Below are 23043 nucleotides of genomic sequence, written 5' to 3' on the forward strand. Positions count from 1 at the left end.
GGAGCCAAAAAGGAGGTTCAGGTGGTACAGCCCGTCCAGAAACTCAGCAAAAACCCTCCTGAAAGAAGTGCCGCTTGTTGATCATCTTCGGATAACAGAGCTGTTTTCTGGGGGAGCGGCGCGTCCTGGGTTTGAGGAAGAAGCCGCAGAGCTGCGCGCGTTTCTGCGCTCCGGGGAGAAAAGCGTCGATCGCGGCGCCAGAAGGCAGCGGAGCGCAGTGAATCTCCTCTCAAGAAGAAGACGAAGAATTCTCCTTTGAATATAGTTTTTAGGGAGATTGTTTCAACGAAAAAAAGGAAGATATGTTTAAGAAAACCAAAAGCAAAGTTTTGGTGGAATATGCGTCAGAGGAAGACGACATGTCCTGGCACAGTCATCACTCGTATAAGGTATGAGAGCGCAGAGAAAGCGGCACTTTACTGACACCTCTGCTATTTATGATATAAGAAAACAGACATTTCTGATGTGGTAATTTATAAAGCAACTCTCAACTCTCCTCTGGAGAGATCTCCAGAGGAAGCGCCTGTCGGTCTTTCACCTAGTGCGCACTGAAGTGAAAAAAAAAACTGTTTTGGTGAGACAAAAGTTTCTTACAGTAACAAACAAAACATTTCAAGCCAGTTTTTTCTAATTTTATTTTATTTATTAGGTCAAGTTCCAGAGTTGACAGAGGAGTCCATAAACGATTCTTTGTTGTGCTTATGTAAGGCCCATATGTCCCAGGTGCTCCAGAACATCATGTGTGAGGTCTGAATAGAGTCTGTATCAGCACTTGCCTGCAGCTGGTTCTATCATGGTGGGGGCCACGGGGGTAGACAGAATTTTCACGCACATAGAAGCTGCAGGGGGAGCCTCCAGCAGCCCCCCCATGAAGAAAAAACATGGTTTTTGAACGTTTTAGTGGAAATGTCTTAATAATGTGGATCCCTAGAATATTTTTTTATTTGGTGACAAAAAATTTTTTTGTATTTTATAAAAAAGGATAACTTAAAAATGATTAATCAAATTAGATTTTGCCATGCAGTTAGCCAGGAAATGTATTCAAGCTCGTTTGCAACAGTCCTGCAATATCAAACTGTTCTGATAACAAGCTTTATTAAAGTTTTACACATCATTCTTTTACACTTTAGTATTTGAAAGAGTTTTCTTAACATCTTTTAACTCCACCAATATTAAGATTGACAGAAATGACCACAAACTTGACCTTTAGAAAAATCAAAACTTGTCATTTTTAATGTATATATTTATAAAACTGGAAACAAAAATCAACAAAGGGGATCTAAGGAAGGAACTGTAACCTCTGAACCTAAATAAATGATGAATAAACCTGCTCAAAATGAGGTGCCCTTTTGGAACAGAGAAGTATAGCTTCACGGAAAATGAAATAAAAATAACATAAAAATAGAAAACCTCTAATACAGAGCGGCACAAATGTTTGAGACCCCTGGCTTAACTTTTTTGGTCCTCATGTATCCTGGGAATCAGCGCCTGTGGCCTTCGACATCTGAGAACTGACTTTGAGCTGGGTTTGACTTTAAGAGCCGATCTGAGATTAGACGGAGCAGCTTGTTCCTTGCAGATTTCCTGGGAAAATCATCAGGAAGGTCTCCTTGAGTTGCCATGGCAGTAAAATACTTCCAAGGGTCAAGGCGAGGTTTTGGAAGTGAAAATGTCATAGACACAGCAGATAGGGCAGAACCGGGATACAGGATGAAGTAAGGGTGAAAGTTGTGATAACAGCGTCTTTCATTCATTCAAATGAGAGAGCAGGTTTATCAGAGTTACCTCAAACGCACCATTCAAATGGAAAAAAGGTCATAAAATGTGAGGCATTTTTGTGTCTTAATCATCTGTTAAAACAAAGTAGGATTGAAAGTAGAACAAAAATGTCTTTAACATATAATCAAATGCTGTTTTAGTTTTAAATAATTCAAAAATATGTAACATATCTAATCAGTGACATAATTATAGAGCAACCCTAAGGTAGTTTTTCCTCTGCCAGAGACCTTGTTTGTGAGGTCCTTACTTCTTTCTCCTGGTTTTCCTTCAAGCCTGAACAGAGTAACATTGGGTTAGAAAAGGCCATTTCATGAATCACTTGTAATTACACAGTCATTAGACATTTATTCCCTCTTATCTCCCCTAGGGTTTAACTGCGGACCAGATAGTTAACATGTTTAGAGGTTAAATCAGCACATCTGAGGCAGACAGGTACAGACACAGAATGAAGAGATGCTAAATCTAAAGGATCTTGAGGTGAGGAGGGAGATAAAAGCGGGTGGGAGGAGAGGAAACACTGGTGGTATCATCTTCATCTGGCATGCATGCTCCGTCACTCCTCTGAAGTTCATTTTGCAGTGAGTGACTGTAAGCCTGCAGGTACAGCAGGCTTGTCTTTGGCTCAAGATGTTGGCACACCTGCCTGCTTAAAGAACTCCTGTTTCTTTGTGAAGTGGGATCATATAAGGGCCCATTGAAGAACGCATACAATAGACTCGCATCTTAACCATCAAGCCATAAAATAAAATAAAAGATGAAATCCAAACAATGTTCACTCTGTACACATCTTTCTGCGTTTTTGCAGAATAACAATAAATATGTAATAATTGTATCATTTTCTCTCTTGGTTAGTAATCAGTTTCATTCAGGTTGTGTCTGAATTCCTTCACTACTTAGTGCACCAAATAGGACGTTCGCCCTTTTGTCAAGGGGTTCGAATCTAGAAATCCTAAATCTAGTGCCGTAGAAATGTTTATTAGGTTTTTACTTCCAAAAATGGGTGACGTTAAATTTGTAATTTGAAGAAAAAAGTAGAAAAAAGTAGTGCACATGGGATTCAAATTGCTTTTAAAATCCAGGGCACTAGAACATCTCGCACTATATTTTTATTTTAGTAATTAGGGATTAGTGAGGAAATTTGAACATACAGTAGCCTCAGTCCGTTTTATTTACATGAGTAACTTTTCAAAAACTTGTAATGTTTACTGTCGTGCCAAATTTTCTCATCACCTACTTTTTAAATTCTTACCTGCATCGTTATTTAAAAATAAAACAGTCTTTTTGAGAAATGTAATTTTTATGTGAAAATATTTTTACTCAAGTACAACTTTTGTCACCACTACCTGCCTCTTGTTCATGCCAGTTCCCTGCTTTGAGCATCATATCCGCCCAGCAGACAGTCAGTGGTTCAAATCCCTGGCTAGACAATCGTTGTGTCCTTGGCCAAAACACGTAACCCCTCATAGTCCCAATTAAGTAACTTGAAAATCACTTAAAAATTAAAAATAGTAATTTAACAGAAAAAAGCACAATATATGTATTAACACCATAATACATAAATGAAAAATAGACACAATAAGATAAATAAAAAAATACAAACAAAAAATGTAAAAATATATATTTTTTTTACAATTTCTGGCAATGAAGTGATTTAACCCCTTCATTCTGTTTGTTGCTAATTTACAATAAAACAATTAAAACTAGGACTCCACATTATTTTGAATAGGAAAAACCTTGAAGAATATTTTTATGTAACTGAAAATTAAGTCAGGCTTTAAGGGGTTAATCATCTGAGTTTTATTGCTCAGATAAAATATAAAATACACAAAATCCTGTTGGTAAAATCATTTTCTTACGTTTTTCTGCTTTGCGATGCCCGTGTTCTACTTTTGCTGAAGAAAACAAAATCAAGTTGCATTTGAAAACTATTGCTGAGGTTGATTTAAGCATGAAAAAGTGAAGCATTCTGCTGAACGATAAGGTTTTTGTAAAACATGTGAGCTGCCAGCTGTAGGTCTCCATAAAAAGGTTTTTGATTACCTGCTGCTAGTCTCTACTTCATGGAGAGTTCCTGCTCGTGTTCATGATGTGAACGTTGTTTGAAGGAATTTTTCTTGACCTCCGCGCTAAATGTCATCAGGTCATGGAAACATGTTTGGGCAAAACTGACTAAATCTGCGGATCTGCAAGAGTCAAGTTACAGCAATCCAAGCAAATATTTATCACCAAATCTTATTTCTGCTTTTGTGCAAAAACTAATTGGATTAGGTTGGCTGAATGACGCTTCTTAGACTTTGAAAAATGCTGACAAAGAAACCCCTTCAAGGCCAAGAGCAGTCTAAACTATTTTATCTCCTGGATCAGGATTCTGCAGAAGTCTTCCAAAAATTCCCAACTTTCTTTTACATTTTTACCATTTTATGCTTCATTCTTTGCTTTAACCACCAGCTCGTGTGGGATCGGCTTCCTGTCTTAGGAAAAAAAAAAGTGAATTGGAAAATTTCCCGGATTTCTGGAATCTTGTTCTGTTTGAAATTGAGGTGTTATGTTGAACTTGGGGAAGTGTGGCGTTTTGGGTGCAGAGCTGAAAACCCAGTCTGGGTTTTGAAACATATACAACACACAAAGACAGAGGCCGGCAGAAAGGTGTCCTCTTGGGCACAAATAGGAAAACTTTCCTTTTTGTTGTTGTTGTGCTTGGAGGATTTTCCCCCTTTTTTTTACTCAATTGATTGCTGCCTTTAGGACCTGCGATCCTTCAACCGTCTTTCTACCCAAGTGAATTTTAGTGCTTTTCACCATGGGTGTGCACAGGGGCCTTTGATCAGCTTAGGTGGCTTTTGTCCAGCAGTTTGCTCAGACTTGTTAATTCCAAGGCTTTCTCCACAAAGTTCTTATGTTGAAAGTTCTTAGAACTTTGTTTCAGATGAATTATGGCCTCATTTCAGGAGTCTATTAAGTTTTGACATCCCAGGATTTAATGCCTGTAATGAATTCAGAAAGGTCTGTTTTGTGCTTTTGATAATCATGCAATACTTCAGTAATGAAATATTTAAGGACTCATTGTGGTATAAATGCTGAGCAATATCAAGTTTTAAATAGAATATTTACCTTATTATAGAAGAGGATAATAAAATAAAAGCTGAATAAAGACATTGAAAGTAATCATATTTAAATTGGTCAGTTATATATGTTCATATAATATCTGTGTATTATAAAATGATACATTATTGTTTAGCATATCAGTAGATTTGTTGCATGAATACTAAGCCGCATATAGAGATATATTTTTGTGTGAATGTTGATTACTTACCTTGACACCACTTTTTTTTATAGTTCTAAACTATCTTTGTTGTCTTTTTACAAATTTTATTTTTAATCTGTTTTTTTTATTTTTTTATTTTTACCTCAGCTGAATTTAGATTAGGTTCGATGTCTTTAACACAGTTTAGTTTTTAGGGATGTTGATGCCAAAACAAGCCTGAAATGTAAAAAAAAGAAAAAGGTGAATACAACTTTAACAATTAAAATTTAACCTGAAATGCTACAACAAAAAAACAAAGAATAGAATCTTAAACATCTAATGAAGATCAAAATTAAAGATAAAAGGAAGCTAATAGGTGAAAAGACATGATCTGACTATGAATGCATGCAGCCGTGCTATTAGGGCACATTCACACTGGCAGATTTGATTCGCTTTTGGGTTCTTTGATTATGATAGTCTGCTTTCTCTGACAAGAACCTGAACTCTTGTGAACTCTGAACACTTGTCCCTCGAGTTCCTTTCTTCCTTTCATCCATTTCACACAGCAAAGTGTTTATGTTACTCCTCTAAAACTCTTCTTTTAAAGGAACATGCTTGCACACAGATACAAAAAACAGACACACAAACAGATGCACAACAGTAAATTGTGCACTTTGGTGCGTCACCATTTGTTGTAACTTACTGCTGCCGTTTGTGTATTGCAGGATAAAGACATAGAAGGAGAAGAAGAGGATGAGGAAGCTGTCATGGTCCTCTCCAAGGTAAATAGCACCTTTAGAGGTGTTTGGATGTTACCCAGACGCAAACATGGATTCTGCTTCTGCATTTTGAGCACGTTCACCTCTTGTTCTCTTATCTCCTTCTGCAGACAATAAAGAAAGACAACACACACACACAAAGTGTATTAAATTTCCCTAACAGTCTATCTATGTTTCTCTTCATAAACAATAGTTTATGAAGAGAAACAGTCAATAGTTTCCCTGGAAAGAACAGTGTGACAGTGCAGCCGGAGTTCAGATGGTGAGTCAGAGGACGGCTTCAGCTGCACTGTTTATCTATAAACACCAGCAATCATCTGCTGCCTTATCAGGAGCCTCATGGCTTTAAAAACTGACTGCTTTCTTGTTATGGTTCATGCTTGTACAGCTATCCTTGATCCAGATGAGCAGAAGCTACAAGATAAGGTCACCGTCAGGGACTTTTGAATATTCTGTGCGTTGCATTCAGAGGCCGTAGCGACCCAGCTGAACATTTAAAATTGAAAAGATTCAACTCCTTTTTAATAAACATAATAAACTGACGTAAATTTGATGTCTTTTCTCTCTTGTTTTGGGATCTGAGGGCATGAATATTGTTTCCATACTCTTGCGGCATTTGAATAGCCTTTCTGAGCCTTATGGGTTTGGTTTTTTGCCCAATTTCGCCTTTTTTTGGAAAAATATATTAGTTTTAGGACCTCACATTCAAACAAGATGGTATAATTTCTGAGCTGAAAACCCGACACTAAAGAAACATTAAATTATTAAAGTAAAAAACCATAATGTCTATGGTTGTCTCAGCAAACAAGCAAATTTACAACAAGAGGAGATCAATGCTTTGAATAGATGATGACAGAATTTTCTCAGTTATGAAATTCACCTTCCCAGCTAAGCTTTTGAAGGCTGTTTTCTCTCAACACGGGATATTAAAAAGTGTGCATCATTTCATAATCTTCACTGACAGCCGTGCTTTGCTGAAAGGTGTTGCCCTGTTGATATTTTATGTGCTCAAATCTTTCTACAAGCCGTGAATGCATTGTCTCAAAACTCTGGTCTGCCACCCCTCTTATTTAATACCTATTTTAATAGCATGTTACATTACAACATTGCTGCCTTAGAGTTTCAATGTGTTGAAGGACTCCTAATCGACTTACTTTTAAGAAAACAACAGAAGAGAGTTTTACTTTTTGAAAAACCTTGGGGTGTCTGGGCCTCAAGGATTATACAGTCACCAGTACTTTATTAAGTGCACCTTGCTACTACTGGGTTGGACCCCCTTCTGCCTTCAGAACTGCCTTAATTCTTTATGGCACACATTCAACAAGATACTGGAAACATTCCTCAGAGAGTTTGGTCCATATTGACATGACAGCATCACGCAGTTGCTGTAGACTTGTTGGCTGCACATCCATGGTGCCAATCTCCCGTTCCACCACATCCCAAAGCTGTTTTACTGGGTTGAGATCTGGAGATTATGGAGGCCATTTGAGTCCAGTGAACTTATTGTCATGTTCAAGAAACCAGTCTGAGGTAATTCTAGCTTATAACATGGCACCTTATCCTGCTGGAAGTAGCCATCAGAAGATGGTACACTGTGGTCACAAAGGGATGGACATGGTCAGCAACAGTACTCAGGTAGGCTGTGACGTTGTAACAATGGTCAATTGGTACTAAGGGGTCCAAAGTGGGCCAAGAAAATACACCCACACCACTATACCACCACCACCAACCTGAACCATTGATACAAAGGAGGATGGAGCCATGCTTTCATGTTTTTGATGCCAAATTCTGACTCAGAAATGGACACTCATTGGACCAGACAAGGTTTTTCCAATCTGCTGTTGTCTAATTTTGGTGATCCTGTGTCTATGCTGACACCCAGGCCACCAGGAGGACAGAGCAGACGGCACCTTCTTGGTTCTCTGTTCTTAAGGTTTTTTCTTTTTAAGTAATTTCTCTTTTACGTGTGTATTTTATTTTTGTGTATTTTATTATGAGGGGCTTATTTATTTATTTTTGCATTGGTGTTTTTGCATTCTTGTGTGTTTTTATGTACAGCACCGTGAGCTGTTTTCTTTACATGAAAGGTGCTATAGAAATAAAATTAATTTAAACTTTGAATTTGAATGACAGCCTCAGTTTCCTGTTCTTATTTGACAGGAGTGCCATGCGGTGTGTTCTTCTGCTGCTGTAGACGTTTTGCCTAAAGCTTGAACGTGTTGTGTGTTCAGAGATGCATTTCATTTCTGCTGACCTCGGTCGTAACCGGTGTTTGAGTTCCTGTTGCCTTTCTATCAGCTGGAACCAGTCAGGCCATTCTCCTCTGGCATCAACAAGGCATTTCCTCTCACAGAACTGACGCTCTCTGGATATTTTCTCTTTTTTGTACCATTCTCTGTAAAGCCTAGAAAAAGTTGTGGGTGAAAATCCCAGTAGATCAGCAGTATCTGAAATACCAGGCCTTCTATCTCAATCATGCCATGTTCAAAGTCACCTAAATCACCTTTCTTCTCCATTCTGATGCTTGGTTTAAATTGCAGCAGATCACCTTGACCATGTCTGCATGAATAAATGCACTAAGTTGCTGCTATGTGATTGACTGATTAGAAGCCAATCACATAGCAACAAGCAGTAGGACAGGTGCCTCTAATAAAGTAGTCAGTGAGTGTAGTTTACAATGAAAAAATGAAGAAAATAAATATAATGTACAATCTTATCTACTTAGAATAAAAATAAAACAGATTGATCAAATCGAAAACTTGTGGCCTTTTGACTTCTTTATTCCAAAAAAGGCTGCGGACCTTTCCATTAATTAGACTCCAAAAACAAGACAAGCTTTGCAAACCTATAATTATGCCAAATTCTCAATAATTAACTTGAACCTAAAAGGAAATATGTCCCCGTCAGCAAAACCAAACACGGAAATCTTCAAATTTCTGACCATTAACAGAACATTTCTTGTGGTATTTTTGATTTGTTGGTGTCTCGTGGTTTGACTGAACGAAACACAGTTTTCTACATTTTTTCTGTAATAATGGAGTCACTGGTCATGTACTGAGTAAAATATGGCTTACACAAATGTGTTAAAATGTGACTGCCTTGGCAATGCACAGCTCCAGACATTGTTGGTCTACGGTAGGCGACCTTGAACCCAGAACATATTTAGTCGTGTTTGTCAGGAGAAGAGCGTCTGGTCTGGAGAAGGGAAGGAAATGTGGCATTCTTTCGAGGAGCCGTACCTTTTGGACTGGAACAATAACTTTGCAGGAAAAACAACTCTGAAAATAGCTTCAGACCGCTTCAATACTCCGCGCGGCTGCTTGTCCTGTTCCTTATGTTGTTTTATGCTCATATTAGGACAAACAGCCTTCTTGTGAGAGCTGTTTATGAGTTGAGGAACTGGATGAAAAGCTCCAATAGATTTTCCATTATTTTAGCATCCGCTTTCTTTCCTGAAACACTTAAAACACAGTATATTAAATTGTTTGTTAGCAAATAAGTAAAGAAAAGACAAAATGCCGAGGTTATTTTGGATTACGATGAAGTCAGAGAAACCGGCGGGAGGTTTGTCCTCAGGGCTGTTGGTGAAGATGAAGAGTCAGAAACGACTGGGAGGAAATTATTTTTTTCATTTATTATCGTTTTTTTCTTTTTAAATAGCATAACTGTGCACTTATCTAATATAAAAATCTGACATTCCCAAGTTTCATCCGGTGACAGACATTTTTGAAGATGTTCCTATTTGTCTCCTAGGAGTCTGGATTTATGAATTTATAGTAACAATAGGGGAGCTGCAGAGGGGGACAGTCTGGATTTAATCAGATAATCCTGTGCGTAGCACAAGTAAAGCAAAGGCAGGCATGGATGTGAGGAGGAGTAAAGGTTGTGAACTTTAGCTCTGAGATCAGGAATTCCTCTCAGGCAAAAAAACAAATCCAAATTTTTACTCCTTTGCTTATGAAAAGGCACATATCTTCACTCACTAGAGAGCATTTGAAGAGCAGGGAGGATAGCTGGGAGTTTCACAGGGAGTGTAAAAGGTCTCCCTCTGGAATGTGCTGAGAACCCGGGAAGCTTACAGATTGAACAGTTGGTCTGGAAAACTGCAAGATCTTTCTAATTCCTTAAAGTCTCCATCTTCCAGAGATTGTAAATCCTGATGTACTGTATAGGGATGGGCATAAGGCTACTGTGGAGATATATGAATTCATGCTCTATTCTTCTTTTTTGCAAGGAGGCCAAAGTCAAGAAAATTATGTCCAAGAAGGAGAGGAGGGAGAAGAAGATGCTGTCTTCCAAGGACGATGAGCATCTTCTGCTGACCGGAGTGAATGCTGCTGATCGGAAAGGGTAGGGTGGCCCTTTTCATTTAGCAAATTAGTTGACTAACATAAGAATTTTTTTTTTTACTAATGTTAGCGAGGGAACAGACTCAGTCTTGTGATGAGGAGATGCAAAAAATACAGAAAATATAAGGGAAAGTATGAAAAAAACAAAAAGGATTTATCTTTTTTTTTTGGGTCTAATTAGAGTTTAGACATTTTACTTTACATAGGATTCCAATGAAACTTTTTGATATTACATTTGAAATTACATTTAGGCCAAATTTGAGGTTTTCATCACATATTAAAGCAGTTTTCTTTAAATGAGGCTTCTTGGGTAAAATTTTTTGACAGAAATCAATAAACACCAAATAAATAAACACCAAAAATACTAGATAAGGATCAGGACGCTTTCTAAAGTGTGCTTTAGTTCATAAGTCTTTTTTTAGTTTTTTTTTAAATCTTAATTACAAATCAGCTTTTCTGTTTTTCTGGAAACACAAATTGTGCAATAACTTGTTTAGTATATTAAATGCACACATTTTTATTTTTTTATTTTATATCACAGTTGCAGCTTTTACTTGGATATGTGTGAAAATATGACCAGAAATGATCATCATCTCCATAAACTTGGTAATGCTCATATGGACCCCTGAACTTAGTTTCCTTGCAGTTGTTATTTTTTAGACCTGCAAAGGAAGTGGAACATGTATGAAAAGAAAAAAACGACATTAATCACTTAGCTCTGTCAAACAAAAGGGAATTCCTTCTCACTGTATGGGGAAAGTTCAAGTCTACAATGTTTAGACGTCTTATAAACACCATTTCCCAAACTGGTCGGTCCCAATTATAGTTACAGTATTTGTGCTTCACTCATAATGGTTCTATATGTGAACAAGTTTTACCCTTTGTTTTCTCTCAAGGCCTCAGAAGAAAATCAAGGATGATGAGAAGGAGAAGAAGGACAAACAGGAAAAAGCACTCTGCTTCTGGGAGAGCGTCACCATGACGATGAGGCAAATCTCTCCTGCAAAAAAACTAGAAAAGATAGAGGGGTGGGAGCCGCCTCAGCTGGAGAATCTACCAGAGACTGCGTGTGATGAACCCCCGGGACTGGGAGAAGACGTGGTGCCCGCTGACTCCATAGGCTTTCCTGTGGAAATACCCACCTGGGAAGGGCGGGGTCTGGAGGAGGACTCTTCCCGCTACGCTAACCTGTCGGACTCCAACGACTCAGCAGCGGCCGTCAGATGGACGGCCCGCGCCAAGGTCAAGCTGGCTGGAATCAGCAGGATAAGAAAAGGGATTGTGTCTGAGGGTGTGTGGGGGGGCTTCAAATAGCTGTTTTTAAAGAAAAACATTTCTACCTCCTAATTAGTTCACTGTAACCAAGAGCAACAAATTGAACCAACTATCCAATTGTTTCCTAACTGCAGAAAAAAACAAAAAGGTGTTGTTGACTAAAACAACTATATGCAACCATCACGTGTGGCAATGATGCCAAAGTGCCTTAACTTCAGTACCCTTGACGACCATTAGGACACGTTTTTCAACTTTGGCTGCATTTCTACTTTAGGAATCTTTTTCAGCTTTTGACAAGACAGAATCTAAAAATGGAAGTTGAACATCATACATAAATAGATGTTGAGAAAACCTGGAATATTTTGATCCCAGCTGACATTGATGAGAATTTTGTCAACTTCACCTTCACCTATTCCACACCATGACAGCAGAAAAGGCTGGACTGAAATCATCTTTTAATTCGCTTTTTTGTTTCAGACTTCTGCATCCAAAATGGGCTAAATAAATAAAGTCTTATAATAGTAAGTCAATTAAAGCTTTTACACATTTCAAGCCTATTATCACTCATGTCAGTATACTGGTAATCATTTAAGGCACAAAAGTTCATTTTGAGGCTTCAAATCGGCAGTTCACACTTTTTTTAGTTGCTGTTTGCAGTTATTTTACCATGATGAAGTACTGAATTTATTTATGAAGTTCTTTATTTTAAGTTTTTAGTTCTTGATTTCAAGTTTTTATTTTATGCTTTTGTTTTTAGTTCACAGGACATTTGATTCACTGGCAAAGAATCCGATCAAATAAAAGCACGCAACTGCTGTAACAAGCTGTGATTTACAAAGTCCTTGCATTTATCCATGAGATGTTGCACAGAACTGAGAAAAAAATACTTTTATGTCTCCTTAACACGCTGATGTGTTGCTGACGTTTAGCTAAATGTAAAAAAACTGGGTTGTGCAATCACAAAACAGCTTATAAATTGCAATGTAATGGGAATCTTGCAGCTAATGCCAGGTTTTATGCTCACAAACATCCACTCTCTGCATTCCTTGGCATCGGTTTGTAGCTCATGAAAGCCAGATTTGTGAAAATTTGTTTAATAAATTGCACTGTTTAATAAATCAGATGCTGACGAAGTTTATCAGTTAGAAAAATAATAGTAAAAATTCCTGTTCTGCACCTTTTGAAGTGCCTTAATGGTTAACCAAATCTTTGTAATCTCACACTATCCTGCTTCCGATCTCCAGTTACCTGCAATAGATTTTCAAAAAAATAAAATAATAGAAAAATCTATTTTTAAATTCTTTGTACATATCTGGATGTTAGATTACATGAAGTATAGTTACATTTTAAATATATCCTTTTTTCTTTTGCCACTGACAAACGTATTTACTTGTCTTTCCTCCTCTTTTTGTAATGTTTCCTGAATTGATGATCACTGAGGTGTGCACAGATACCTGTGTCCTGTTGTTTCTCATCTAAAGTGCTGGCTCACATTTCCTCAAAGCAAAATAAAAGAAATTTATGACTGTTCTGCTTCTGTTATCTTTACAGCTTCACCCAATAAAAAGAAATACTCAGAGAATTTTAAAAAGGCTTTATTGTAAGCCAAGATAGTACCATGAAAACTGCTGGAATGATAAAGGAACAGTATAAAAACTTGGAGCACGGATAAAAAAAAGGTTTTTCTTAAGCAATGTTGATGCCTTTGTCACTTTAAACTTCTAACAAAAGTAGAAAAGTGTCCACATCTGAGTAAGACAGTCAATATTTTTGTTCACACTAAAGAACTCAAAAAGGATCAGGCTTGGCAATGCAAAGTCATTATAATCAAATAGTTACAGATTTTTTTTGGACTTCCCATAAATAAGTCTTTTGTCATATTGCACATAACTAATATTTACTCACAAATATCCAACATATGTTTTTTTACATATAAATTATTTACATGTTCCCTCAGGGTGACTCTTTGATCCTCACAATGGCCTATGGAGCTATTTGTGCGCTAAAAAACAAAAAAAAAAGAGCCCTTTGGATGTGGGTCGAAGGAGTAAAAATTAAATTAATGGAGTTTAGAACATAAAGAGGTCGATAAAGTGCTGTGGAGAGACGGGCATCAGACAACTGTCCGGGTCGCTGGCTGTACATGGATGGCCAAAGTCCTGAGAAGAGAAGACAAGCATATTAATAACAGCAGGAACCCCCCATAAACATAACACAAGAACATGTGAAAACACCATTTTTATCTTGAACTATCAGGTTCAATTGTAAAGCCTTTCAAGAGTGCGCAGAAATATCAAAACAGTTTTTTTTACCTAAGTTGGTTGATTATTGGGGGCAATATTTAAAAGATTTTGTTCTCACATCTTCTTTTATTCCTGTTTTAATTACATTACAGGTTTTTCCTAACATTCCCCTATGAAAAATAGGATTACATGTTAAGCTAATAGGGACAATTTTGAATAATTATTTAAAATATTTCAGTAAAATGACACAGTCACATCTTCAGGAAATAAAAGAGAAGACCAACAAAAACTCATAATAGGACAATGAGTACCTTGAATAACAAAGCCACACTGCGATCCTAAAGGGAAAAGTGAGAGGAGGTAACCAGGAGGAGGAGAGGCAGGAAGGAGAGGAACCGGGCAAGGAAAAGGAAGGAGAGAAAAAAAGGGTTAAACTTTACAGGGAGCAGCCGAGGAGGAAAAAAGAAAGGGAAGTGAAGCTTTAAGAGTGACATTATTCTCTGTGGAATTTCCTGCGGTTCTTTCTTCTTGTGTTTGACGAGCAGTCACCAAGGAGACGCCGTCATTTACACGTGTGAAAACACGAGTCCACAAATCCAGAGTACTCAAGGATTAGCAGAGCCAGCAGGGCACACATGTTCTTGAATAGGTTCAAAAAGTTTGCATGCCAAGAGAATTAAGTCAAAAGTCTTTTATTATTAAAAAAAGAACTGATGCCATTTTTTGTTTTGACTTCAACGTAATAAAAGCTTTTTGTTTCCAAAGATTCTAAAAAATGGGATGGAGTGAGACTTCTCAAATCATCATTAGAACACAGGCACTGAAATCGGATTTAACAAAATGTGCTTTTTTCCAAAGTTCCAAAACAAGCAAACTATTACGTTGCAGGTTTGTTTCTGCATTCACTTTTATTATTTGGTACAGAAAGTGCCAATGTCAGAGGCCCAACACCTAAAGCCAAAATTGTCATAAATCTAATAATTACAAGCATTTTTAATCATTTGATCTACATATTTTGAACAGAATATCCAATCAGATGCTCCACTAGTAAGTCATTAAAGTTCATAAAGGAAGATTGCTCCTTCTTGCTTACCAGAAACGAACCCCTCCACTAAATTTGCATGTGTTCCCAATGTTCTTACAGGAGTGTTTGAGGTGATTGGTGGCTGCAGTCGGGCTTACCTTCCAAAACAGGATGCTACAGTGTTTGCAGAAGTGCAGAGTGTCGCCGTACTGCTCCTTCATGGGGTAGTGCTTCAGCAAACTGTAGTACATCAGCTTCCAGTCCACGTTATCATTCTTGTTTATGACCAAATTCCTACAAAACTGCGTTTTTGGAAACCGACAGAAAAGAGGAGACACGTAATTAGAGCTTTAATATAGTTACTATTTAAAGAAATAGATCTGCTTAATAATTAACACTGGTTATGACTGAGTATTTAAATGATTCATGTGTGAAAAGATGAGACAAACCAACAACTATTGCTTTGACAATTCTGCCCTCTAGTGGCCCAAATGGAACTTTTTTTTCTCTTTCCAGTGCAGGAATTTCACCAGCAGCTACTGTCCAAATCTGTATTTAGAATGTTATAATTATAGGTAAACAAGGATCCCTTTCTTACCAGTTTGTCAGAAAAGTGGAAGAGGCAGAGTTTTTTCCACAGAGTCCCGTTCTCGCTGAGGACTTGCAGTGTTGGCGTGGCTTGTCCCAAGTTTATGATGTCAAAGGCATCGGATAGGTTGCAGAGGATCTTGTTGTGCATGTGCAGAGGCAGGTCACTAAATGACATGCCACTATAGATTTGCTGAAGAAACAGAAAGCAAGAAAAGGACAAACAGACCTGGTTATAGATAAAGAAAAGCTCAGATTTGCTTGAATGCTAGAATTTCTTACCACAGTAGAAAAAGAAATGCTGACACATAGTGAGGTTTGGTTTTCAGGGAAAACAGACCTATCCATTCATATGCTATATAAAAGAAACTGTACCAGCACCTTGGGGATCTCTAGGTCGTTGAGCTCTTGCTGCCACTTGACGATGGTCTCCAGGCGGCACAACCAGATGTTGACGTTACCGACGAGGACGCATCTGCCCACGTGGAGAGTCAAACTGTGCAGAGTGGAATTCAGGTCCTGCAGAAGCTCCTTGACGAGGCGTGGATTGTAGTGATCCTCCAGCACTTCAGTGGAAATTCAAGATATACACAAAAGAAAACACTGAATTCTAAATATAAACTAAACATCCTGTAAATTAAATAAATAAAACAACTTTTATTATTCTTACCTAGAAAATAAAAGTTCATTTCAAATACATGTTTTTAAAGATTACAGCAAATTAGAGAACTCTTATGGAGGACAGCTTCATGAATGAGAATTCAACACACAAAACTGCCAATTAAATCAGGGAGTGGCCAGGAATCCGCTGAAAAAAGCCTTGATTTATCTGTCATAAAATTGCAGAGGGAGGAATACCTGCGCCTTATCTGAATAGTATTTCAAATTAACTTTACAGATGATTAAAAAATAAATAAAAACCTCATGAGAATGTGATGTTTTACTTATTGAAATCCATATCTTTTAAAGAGCTAAAAGTCTTTCAGTCCCCACAGAAAATAGAAAAAGTTGGCCCCATTGGTGACTGGCCTCCTTACCCTTCCGCACAATCTTCTCCAGAATGTTGAAATAGTTTTTCTGGGCAGCTCCGCTCAAAGATGGCAGCTGAGATCTGGCTATTAACTGAAAAAGCTGTAAATGAAAGAGAGGAATCCGAACATGAGTGATGAAGCTCCGAAAGCAGGTGATCGTGCTCGTCTTTGCTCACTTTTGCCACGTAGTTGAATCTCCTCACGTCCTGGATGGCGCTGGAGAAGTCGAGGCGGTTAAGTGCCTCACCGAGTGTGCAGTACCCATGACGCTGAGGTGCAAAGGGGAGAAAATCAACTCCATACGCAAACCAAACCGCCTTTGGTTAACCACAGAAAAGGCTTCGGTGCTCACCTCTTTGGTGCTCCCTTTCTGCACATAGATCCATTTGTCACGGAAAACAACTAAAAAGCAAAGTAAATGAATGTTATTATATATTCCCCTGTTTTGAAATATAAGCCTCTGAACTCACTGGTGCATTTGCTAATATCAATGATGTCGGATTTACGCCAATTAGTTTAGTTATCATTTTAAAATTTAACGTGAATGTTTCAAAACTTTGAATTTTTTTATTTAAATCAAACAAAAAAAGAGTTATGACACATAATTGGAAGCTTTTAAATCATTGAGAGAAGTTTCGTTTGTCTTTTAAAGTCATTTTTCTAATTGTTTTGACCTTGTTTTTGCTTATTTTTTGGATTTATGCATTTTTAATTCGTCTTTACACTTTTGAGTTTTATTATGAAAACATAAACACAGTTTGATCTAAAATGTTGTAATTTTCGCAGTCAAAAAAAGAACAAAATGTACTACTAAGAAGTTTTTTTTTGTGACATTTCAGTCTTATTGTGGAAAGAATGTGGAAGGAAGCTGGAGAAGTACTAAAAAAATAAATATAAAGCATTTTCACACAATGTAAAATAGTTTTAAAGGTACATTTTTAGAGCAGATTGCAAAAAATGCATCACTAGATGTGATGTACAGCAGGCAAATCGATTGAAAATCATAATTTTCATGTCTGCAGAGACAAAGCAAAGGCAGAGGTTTTTTAATAGTCCGACATGAGTCTGACAGATGTCTTGGTCTTGAATGCAGAACAAGAATCTGTGTGTGAAGTTTGAGAAAGCAGCAAAAATGTGAATAAATGGCAATCCTCACACTGAAATTTGGTGTTGTTGTTGTAGAAGTCCTTTTTCCTCTTTGCAGTGTTGAGTTCACACACGTCCCCCACAAACAAGTGATCATTGTTGTCACTGCAAAGCCTGTTCACACACAAAAAAGAGAAGTTAACAGCACGTTCAAAGAGACCAGGGAATTCTGATTGTTGGTCAAACACAGGCCACGGTGAAAGCTTTGCTCTGCAGCATCCTGAAGAAGCTCAGGAGGCTGTTTTTTTTTTTTTTGCTTCATGCCAGATGACCAGCTGCTGTTTTACAGTCCGCAGAGCCAAAAATGAATGAAAAATCTGACTGGACATCGAAGGAACACCATCAAGAAGGGAACAGAACCCAGACTAATCAAGACAAGCTGTCTGTCAGAAACTGAGAGACTTTGCAGATGGCAGATGTCCATCAGCCTGACAGAGGGGATTGTGGTTCTGACGGGTCGTAGTTCTGAATACGTCAGGCTCTTCCATGCTCTATGTCATCAAATGTTACTTTTTGATGGTTCCATTGAGCAATTTTTTTAGAACTTTAAAGTTTACCACACAAACTAACCGTCACGGATGATTTTTAGAGAACCAGTTAATGATTTCCAGGGAGAAAGCATTAGTTTTTATTGAAAATGAAACAATAATAAAACTCCAAAGTTTTATTTGGAGTTTGTTTTTCTGTTTCTGAATCTTTTCTAATTCAGATCAAAAGGCGGGAAAGACTCAGAAATGTTGTAATGGGGTGTAGACAAGATGTAGATTTGGGATTTAGGTTCCCACTTTTTGGACAAACAGGAAATGACCTGAAGGCAACAATAGGAAAGACTCAATGTGGAGCAACAGCTGTTTCATCTCAAAGTTGAGCAGAAACTGAACAAAGCACAGATGATTTGCACAACGCTCATGGGTCATCAAAATCAGCCACTCAATTACAGCTCAAATCTTTTACTGCTGCTTACATTTTTTCAAAAAAATGTTTCAAAGCAGGCCAGTTTCTAGCTAATAAACATTTTAACTAATGAAGGTCTTTGTCAACAAAAAAAAAGTATTGTACAATTTTAATCTTGTAAAATTTTTCTTTTTTTCCATATAAGATTTTAAACAATTTTCTCATATATTTCTTTATGCATCTTTCTTTAGTGGTGGCCTTAATACTCTGTTATATTGACGCAGGGTAGGAAGATTCAGTGTCAAACTGTTAACTATAAATAGATTGACACTAAAAACGATATACAAAATTCAGCTTGAAAAAGTTTTCAGACGGTTCATAAATGAATAACCAGTAAGAAGATATAGGTCAAAGTCTGGTTATTTTTTTATTTAGGTTTTATTGTCCTCCTTGCCATTTTATTTTCTACAACTTGGGAATGTTTCTTAAATTATTGCCTTGCTTTTTTGAATATTTGTGTTAACTAAGGTTTACTGAAAAAAACCCCCAGCAAACATTAAAAAATGAAGGCACCTTTAATTTGCTGTCTTTCCATAGTTTCTTCTATAATCAAAGATTGGAATTAAAAAGTTTAGAAACAAATCTCAAAGATTTCTCCATCCAAACAGTGGACTCATTCTGAAAAGCAGGACTTGACACCACTAACAGCTATAGAATTTATGCAGATGTCAGGCTACCCATAAAAAAAGTCACAATGTGTTACTTTAATCACTTCCTGCTGGAGGAACTAAACTTTTTTGGCGGCAAAGAATTCTTTTTTTTTTTTTAAACCACAAATGTACTGAAAAGTGAAGAAAAACGTCAGAGCGAATTATAGCCAGGAATAAACGTAATAACATGCTCTGAGTTCAAACACAGCTTCCAATAAAATCCAGAATATAAGACTGTGAGACAACAGAGCGTGATGATGACGTTGACTTAAGACAAAACCATTCAGGTAATGAATGCATCATAGAGACACTGCAGCTGGAGGAAACGTTTGCTGACTACTGTTATCTGCCTGGCCATGAAATCACTGGAATGACAAAGGACTGGCAGTTTATAGAGACACCGTCATGGGTTCACACTGTGTGTTGCTGCATTGTTTGCCAAGATTCACAACAGGCTTGTGTGAGGAAAGTGGTAGAAACAAAGCGAGAGGCTGAGACCAGGAGATATCTCCAGCTTTGACTCGCTCAGCGGACAATAACTAGACCTCTTTATAGTTACAGCTGGTTCCTAATAATCAAGTTAGCTTCTCATTTTTCATTGTACTAAAAAAAAGCAAAAGATTGACCAAATAATTAAAAGCCTGAAATGTTGATTAGTGACAAAATAACTTAGGAAGGATTCAAAACTAACTTTATTCCTTGTTTATAATAGCCCAATTTGCTACCAAACACTAACATATATTTCAGTTTTTAATAGACTTAGTGCCTAAATACGACACTTTCACAATTAAAACTTTTAGGTTTTTAACAGTTTTTGATCCCAAAAATTTACCATGAATATAGGCATAAAGTTATACAAATGTATAATAAATGGAGAAAAGGGAGTTACATCGAAAGTAATCAATTAGTTATAAGTCAAAAAGAACAGCGCTAAAATGCAATCCCAACTCCTGATTGAGACATTTTCAGAAGTTATCCCAATCAAACATGTTTAAGAGGGAATGTATTTAAAAAGCACAGACTATGTAAACAATTCTTTTCCTGCTCAGTGAAGTCATTGCTTATATGCCGTTAATCTTTCATTGGTGTATATCTTAATGGAAATGAGATTTGGAGCCAGGAGTTTAACACATTTGCCTGCAGCGCAAAGAGATTTATCAGAGATATTAAGCAGTAATAGCTCAACATCTGTGATAAAACATTTCCGCTTTGAGACAAAACTTTATAGGCTTCTGCACCGGCTCACCTTGTTTGGTTTTGAAATGGTTTCAAGAATTTCTGCGAGCTGGAAGGAGATTTCCAGTTGAGGCTTTTTAGTGGGAGCCTTGGCGGCAAATCTGCCTTCAAACTAGGGTTGGGCGATGTCCCCTAATTTGGCCGTTGACGATGTTTGCTGTCAACCATCGGGATGGACGATGACATCGTCGGGGGGGGGGGGGGGGGGGGGGGGGTATTTTTACATTTTTCGTTCTTATATAACTGCTATTCGTTATTTTGCTTTTTTCATTTTATTTCCCAACTAATGGTAAATCCGCGATGATCCAGTATAAACTGAGGGAAGTGATTTTAACAGAAAAAGTAACAAGCAAAATAGAAAAGAAGTAGTCCGCTCCCGCACTTAACTAGCGAAGTGGACCGGCGGAGCGTGGACTTACAGCTTTGTGTTTGAGGGGAAGGGGGGGGTGCTTTGTTACATGAGCGCTATGTATGGGAGATTTAAGACTGCGATCCGTCCCGCAGCTCTAGGGGTACAAGCAACCGAACTCAGAACCGGGTCTAAACGTGTGTCTGAGCACAGTTCGGATCGTCAGCACACACAGCGGTTTGAGCTTCAAAGCAGAAATGTCGCTCAGTCCTTAGAAAACATTCAATCAATCACGTGGATTTGTGTTTCCAGTCGTGTCCCGACTAAATAAAGGCTGATGTTATTCACAGGATGCAGAGCCACCCAAAGCTAATGTTGTTAGCCCGTGTTAGCATACTGCTAATCCTGGCTTCGTTCAGAAAAAGCACTGACCACACGGATTAAAATTCAAATGATGAGCGAACAGGTGTTTGATAATAACCGTAACATTATTAAAAGCACGTTTAGAAGATCGTCTCGTATTTTACCGAGCTGACATGTCAATGCATATAGCCGCTCGGCGCTGTTATCGTTTTGTATTGAATTGTTACCTTCAATAAAGTTTGGAAAAAAAGCCGCTCGGCGGAAGTTGTATCCTCTTCCGGTTTTCAAACTGCGCATGTGCGAATACTGCGCGTGTGCGAATGATTTATTCCGACCGAAATTGTGACCTTAGTGAACGTTTTTATATTCTGAAAACATTTTTCTGGGCCCATGTACACGGTTGGATTCTAATCCGACCATTGATCCCATCAGGATATTTTGTACATGTAACCGCGGCTTATGGTGTCGACGCGCAACGTGGCGGGGGCGTGGCATCACGATGGTGGTCTCTCCATCGGGATGTCAGTCACCCATCACGATGGACGATGATATCGTCCATCGGCACAACCCTACTTCAAACAGAGTTTTAGAGTTTCTCAGATCTTTAGCTAAAATGACACGACCAAGCCTGAATGTAGCTGCAGCCTGGGGCTTGAAGAATTACGAGGTCAAGCTGGTTACTTTTCACACGTGGCGTTGAGAGGATGCCACGAAACTCAGACAAAACAACATATACATAACAGAAAAAAACAACATAGTGTCTCTGTAGACAACAGATATTGTAAACAATGGTGAACTTTATAGAACCTAAAACAGAATTAGAAATTATATTATTAAAGTCAAAAATTGAAAAAAATAAGGATGCAGGTACTGCAAAAAAAAAAGTTATTGAGGTTAAATGTTCCCTCTTTCCTTCTGATGAAGTTCTTTCAAAATAAAAGCGTGAAATATAAAAATATAATGTTTTGGCACCCTTTATTTTTTTTTACATGATAATATTAGAATAAGGATTATTTATTGCAACGAACTACATATTTAGCACTCACAATAATGTCCTGAACAGGAAAAAGAAAGATTAGTAGAACTGATGCCATGACTCATTTTTGGTAAATCAGTGACCAACAAAAGCATAACCTACTTATAGGCAGATAAACATCAACAGAGTTATGGTCTTACTCTTTCAGGCTTATCTCTCTGTTGTTGTCCTCTAGTTCATGCCCAAAATACACCATCCTTTTCCAGCCGTGCTCCGTCTTTCTCCAACTCCAACCTGGTGACCTCCAGTCTTGGCCCAGAAAAGGCATTTTAGCTGGGGAGGGACTGAGCAGAGAGAGGGCAGCTCACCCTCCAGGCTCCTGGGGAGCAGAAGGAAGAATGCTCCTTAAGGAATGTACCATTCAAGAAAAAACATGGGAGCAATGTCACATTTCTGATGCTAATTGATGATCTCTGTTGACATCATTTTAAAATAAGATTGTTTACTTAAAGGAAATACGCCAATAAATTATATTGAATTAGATCATGCAAGTAGAAGACAGAAATAAAAATATATGCGCAAAAATGCGGTTTTTAAAACGGCTTAATGAAACAATATAAACAACGAGGGCCTCCGTTTAGACTCTAAGGCTACAACTGTACTAATAAAATAAACAAGACAGTGACTGGTAGTAAATTAAAAAATAAACTGCTTTGATACAAAAATAAAATGCATAACTCTCGTTCAACAACAACAACACATTAATTAATGATCTACGCTTTCCATAAGCGGCGGCCGCTCAGTCAGAGCAGACATTGACGATTAAAAATAAAAGTAAAAACAAGCTGTCAGTCGTTTACACCCAGGTTTTTACAATAATAGATAGAATGAGATTCTAAAGAACCGATTGAACCATCAGAATATGACGAACCTTTGAAGTCAATCGACTCCTTTGTTGCTGTCTGGCTCAGTTTTCTCTCCTCTGCCACTGCTGCGCTGGAAATATTGACGGAAGTAAATGCAAGGGGGCGGAGTCATCATGGGCTGTGCACCCGCC

The 23043-nt window shown here is 37.8% G+C and overlaps 2 protein-coding genes across 3 annotated transcripts; one reads left to right on the plus strand and one right to left on the minus strand.

The window, feature by feature from the left end:
* On the plus strand, positions 1-12954 carry tdrp (testis development related protein). The gene is made up of 4 exons (XM_004083590.4): positions 1-389; positions 5749-5805; positions 10037-10152; positions 11048-12954. Exons 1-4 carry the CDS (start codon positions 303-305, stop codon positions 11463-11465), a joined length of 678 nt encoding a protein of 225 aa, XP_004083638.1. The 5' UTR covers positions 1-302; the 3' UTR covers positions 11466-12954.
* A 51-nt stretch (positions 12955-13005) lies between these two features.
* Positions 13006-23029, minus strand: fbxo25 (F-box protein 25). 2 transcript variants are annotated; one of them, XM_004083484.4, is made up of 11 exons: positions 22918-23029; positions 22187-22365; positions 17469-17572; positions 16665-16714; positions 16489-16581; positions 16319-16412; positions 15663-15847; positions 15292-15474; positions 14852-14995; positions 13981-14007; positions 13006-13585 (listed from the first exon to the last, which is right to left on the minus strand). In XM_004083484.4, the coding sequence occupies exons 2-11, from the start codon at positions 22312-22314 to the stop codon at positions 13496-13498; spliced, it is 1098 nt and encodes a 365-aa protein (XP_004083532.1). In that variant the 5' UTR covers positions 22315-22365; positions 22918-23029; the 3' UTR covers positions 13006-13495. The 2 variants fall into 2 exon arrangements, with proteins under 2 accessions (XP_004083532.1, XP_011489914.1); XM_011491612.3 differs by lacking the exon at positions 13981-14007.
* Positions 23030-23043: the final 14 nt, after the last annotated feature.

Source organism: Oryzias latipes, chromosome 24, assembly GCF_002234675.1.
Source record: "Oryzias latipes chromosome 24, ASM223467v1".
In the NCBI taxonomy this organism is placed as follows: domain Eukaryota; kingdom Metazoa; phylum Chordata; class Actinopteri; order Beloniformes; family Adrianichthyidae; genus Oryzias; species Oryzias latipes.

Coding starts and splice junctions, on each gene's coding strand:
- fbxo25 (XM_004083484.4), bottom strand. CDS start 22,314: ATGCCTTTTCTGGGCCAAGACTGGAGGTCACCAGGTTGGAGTTGGAGA. Junction 16,715..17,468: donor CAACAACACCAAATTTCAGT/GTGAGGATTGCC, acceptor TTTGCTTTTTAG/TTGTTTTCCGTGACAAATGG. Junction 14,008..14,851: donor GTAGCATCCTGTTTTGGAAG/GTAAGCCCGACT, acceptor TTTTCCCTTTAG/GATCGCAGTGTGGCTTTGTT.
- tdrp (XM_004083590.4), top strand. CDS start 303: ATGTTTAAGAAAACCAAAAGCAAAGTTTTGGTGGAATATGCGTCAGAG. Junction 5,806..10,036: donor CTGTCATGGTCCTCTCCAAG/GTAAATAGCACC, acceptor CTTTTTTGCAAG/GAGGCCAAAGTCAAGAAAAT. Junction 10,153..11,047: donor AATGCTGCTGATCGGAAAGG/GTAGGGTGGCCC, acceptor TTTTCTCTCAAG/GCCTCAGAAGAAAATCAAGG.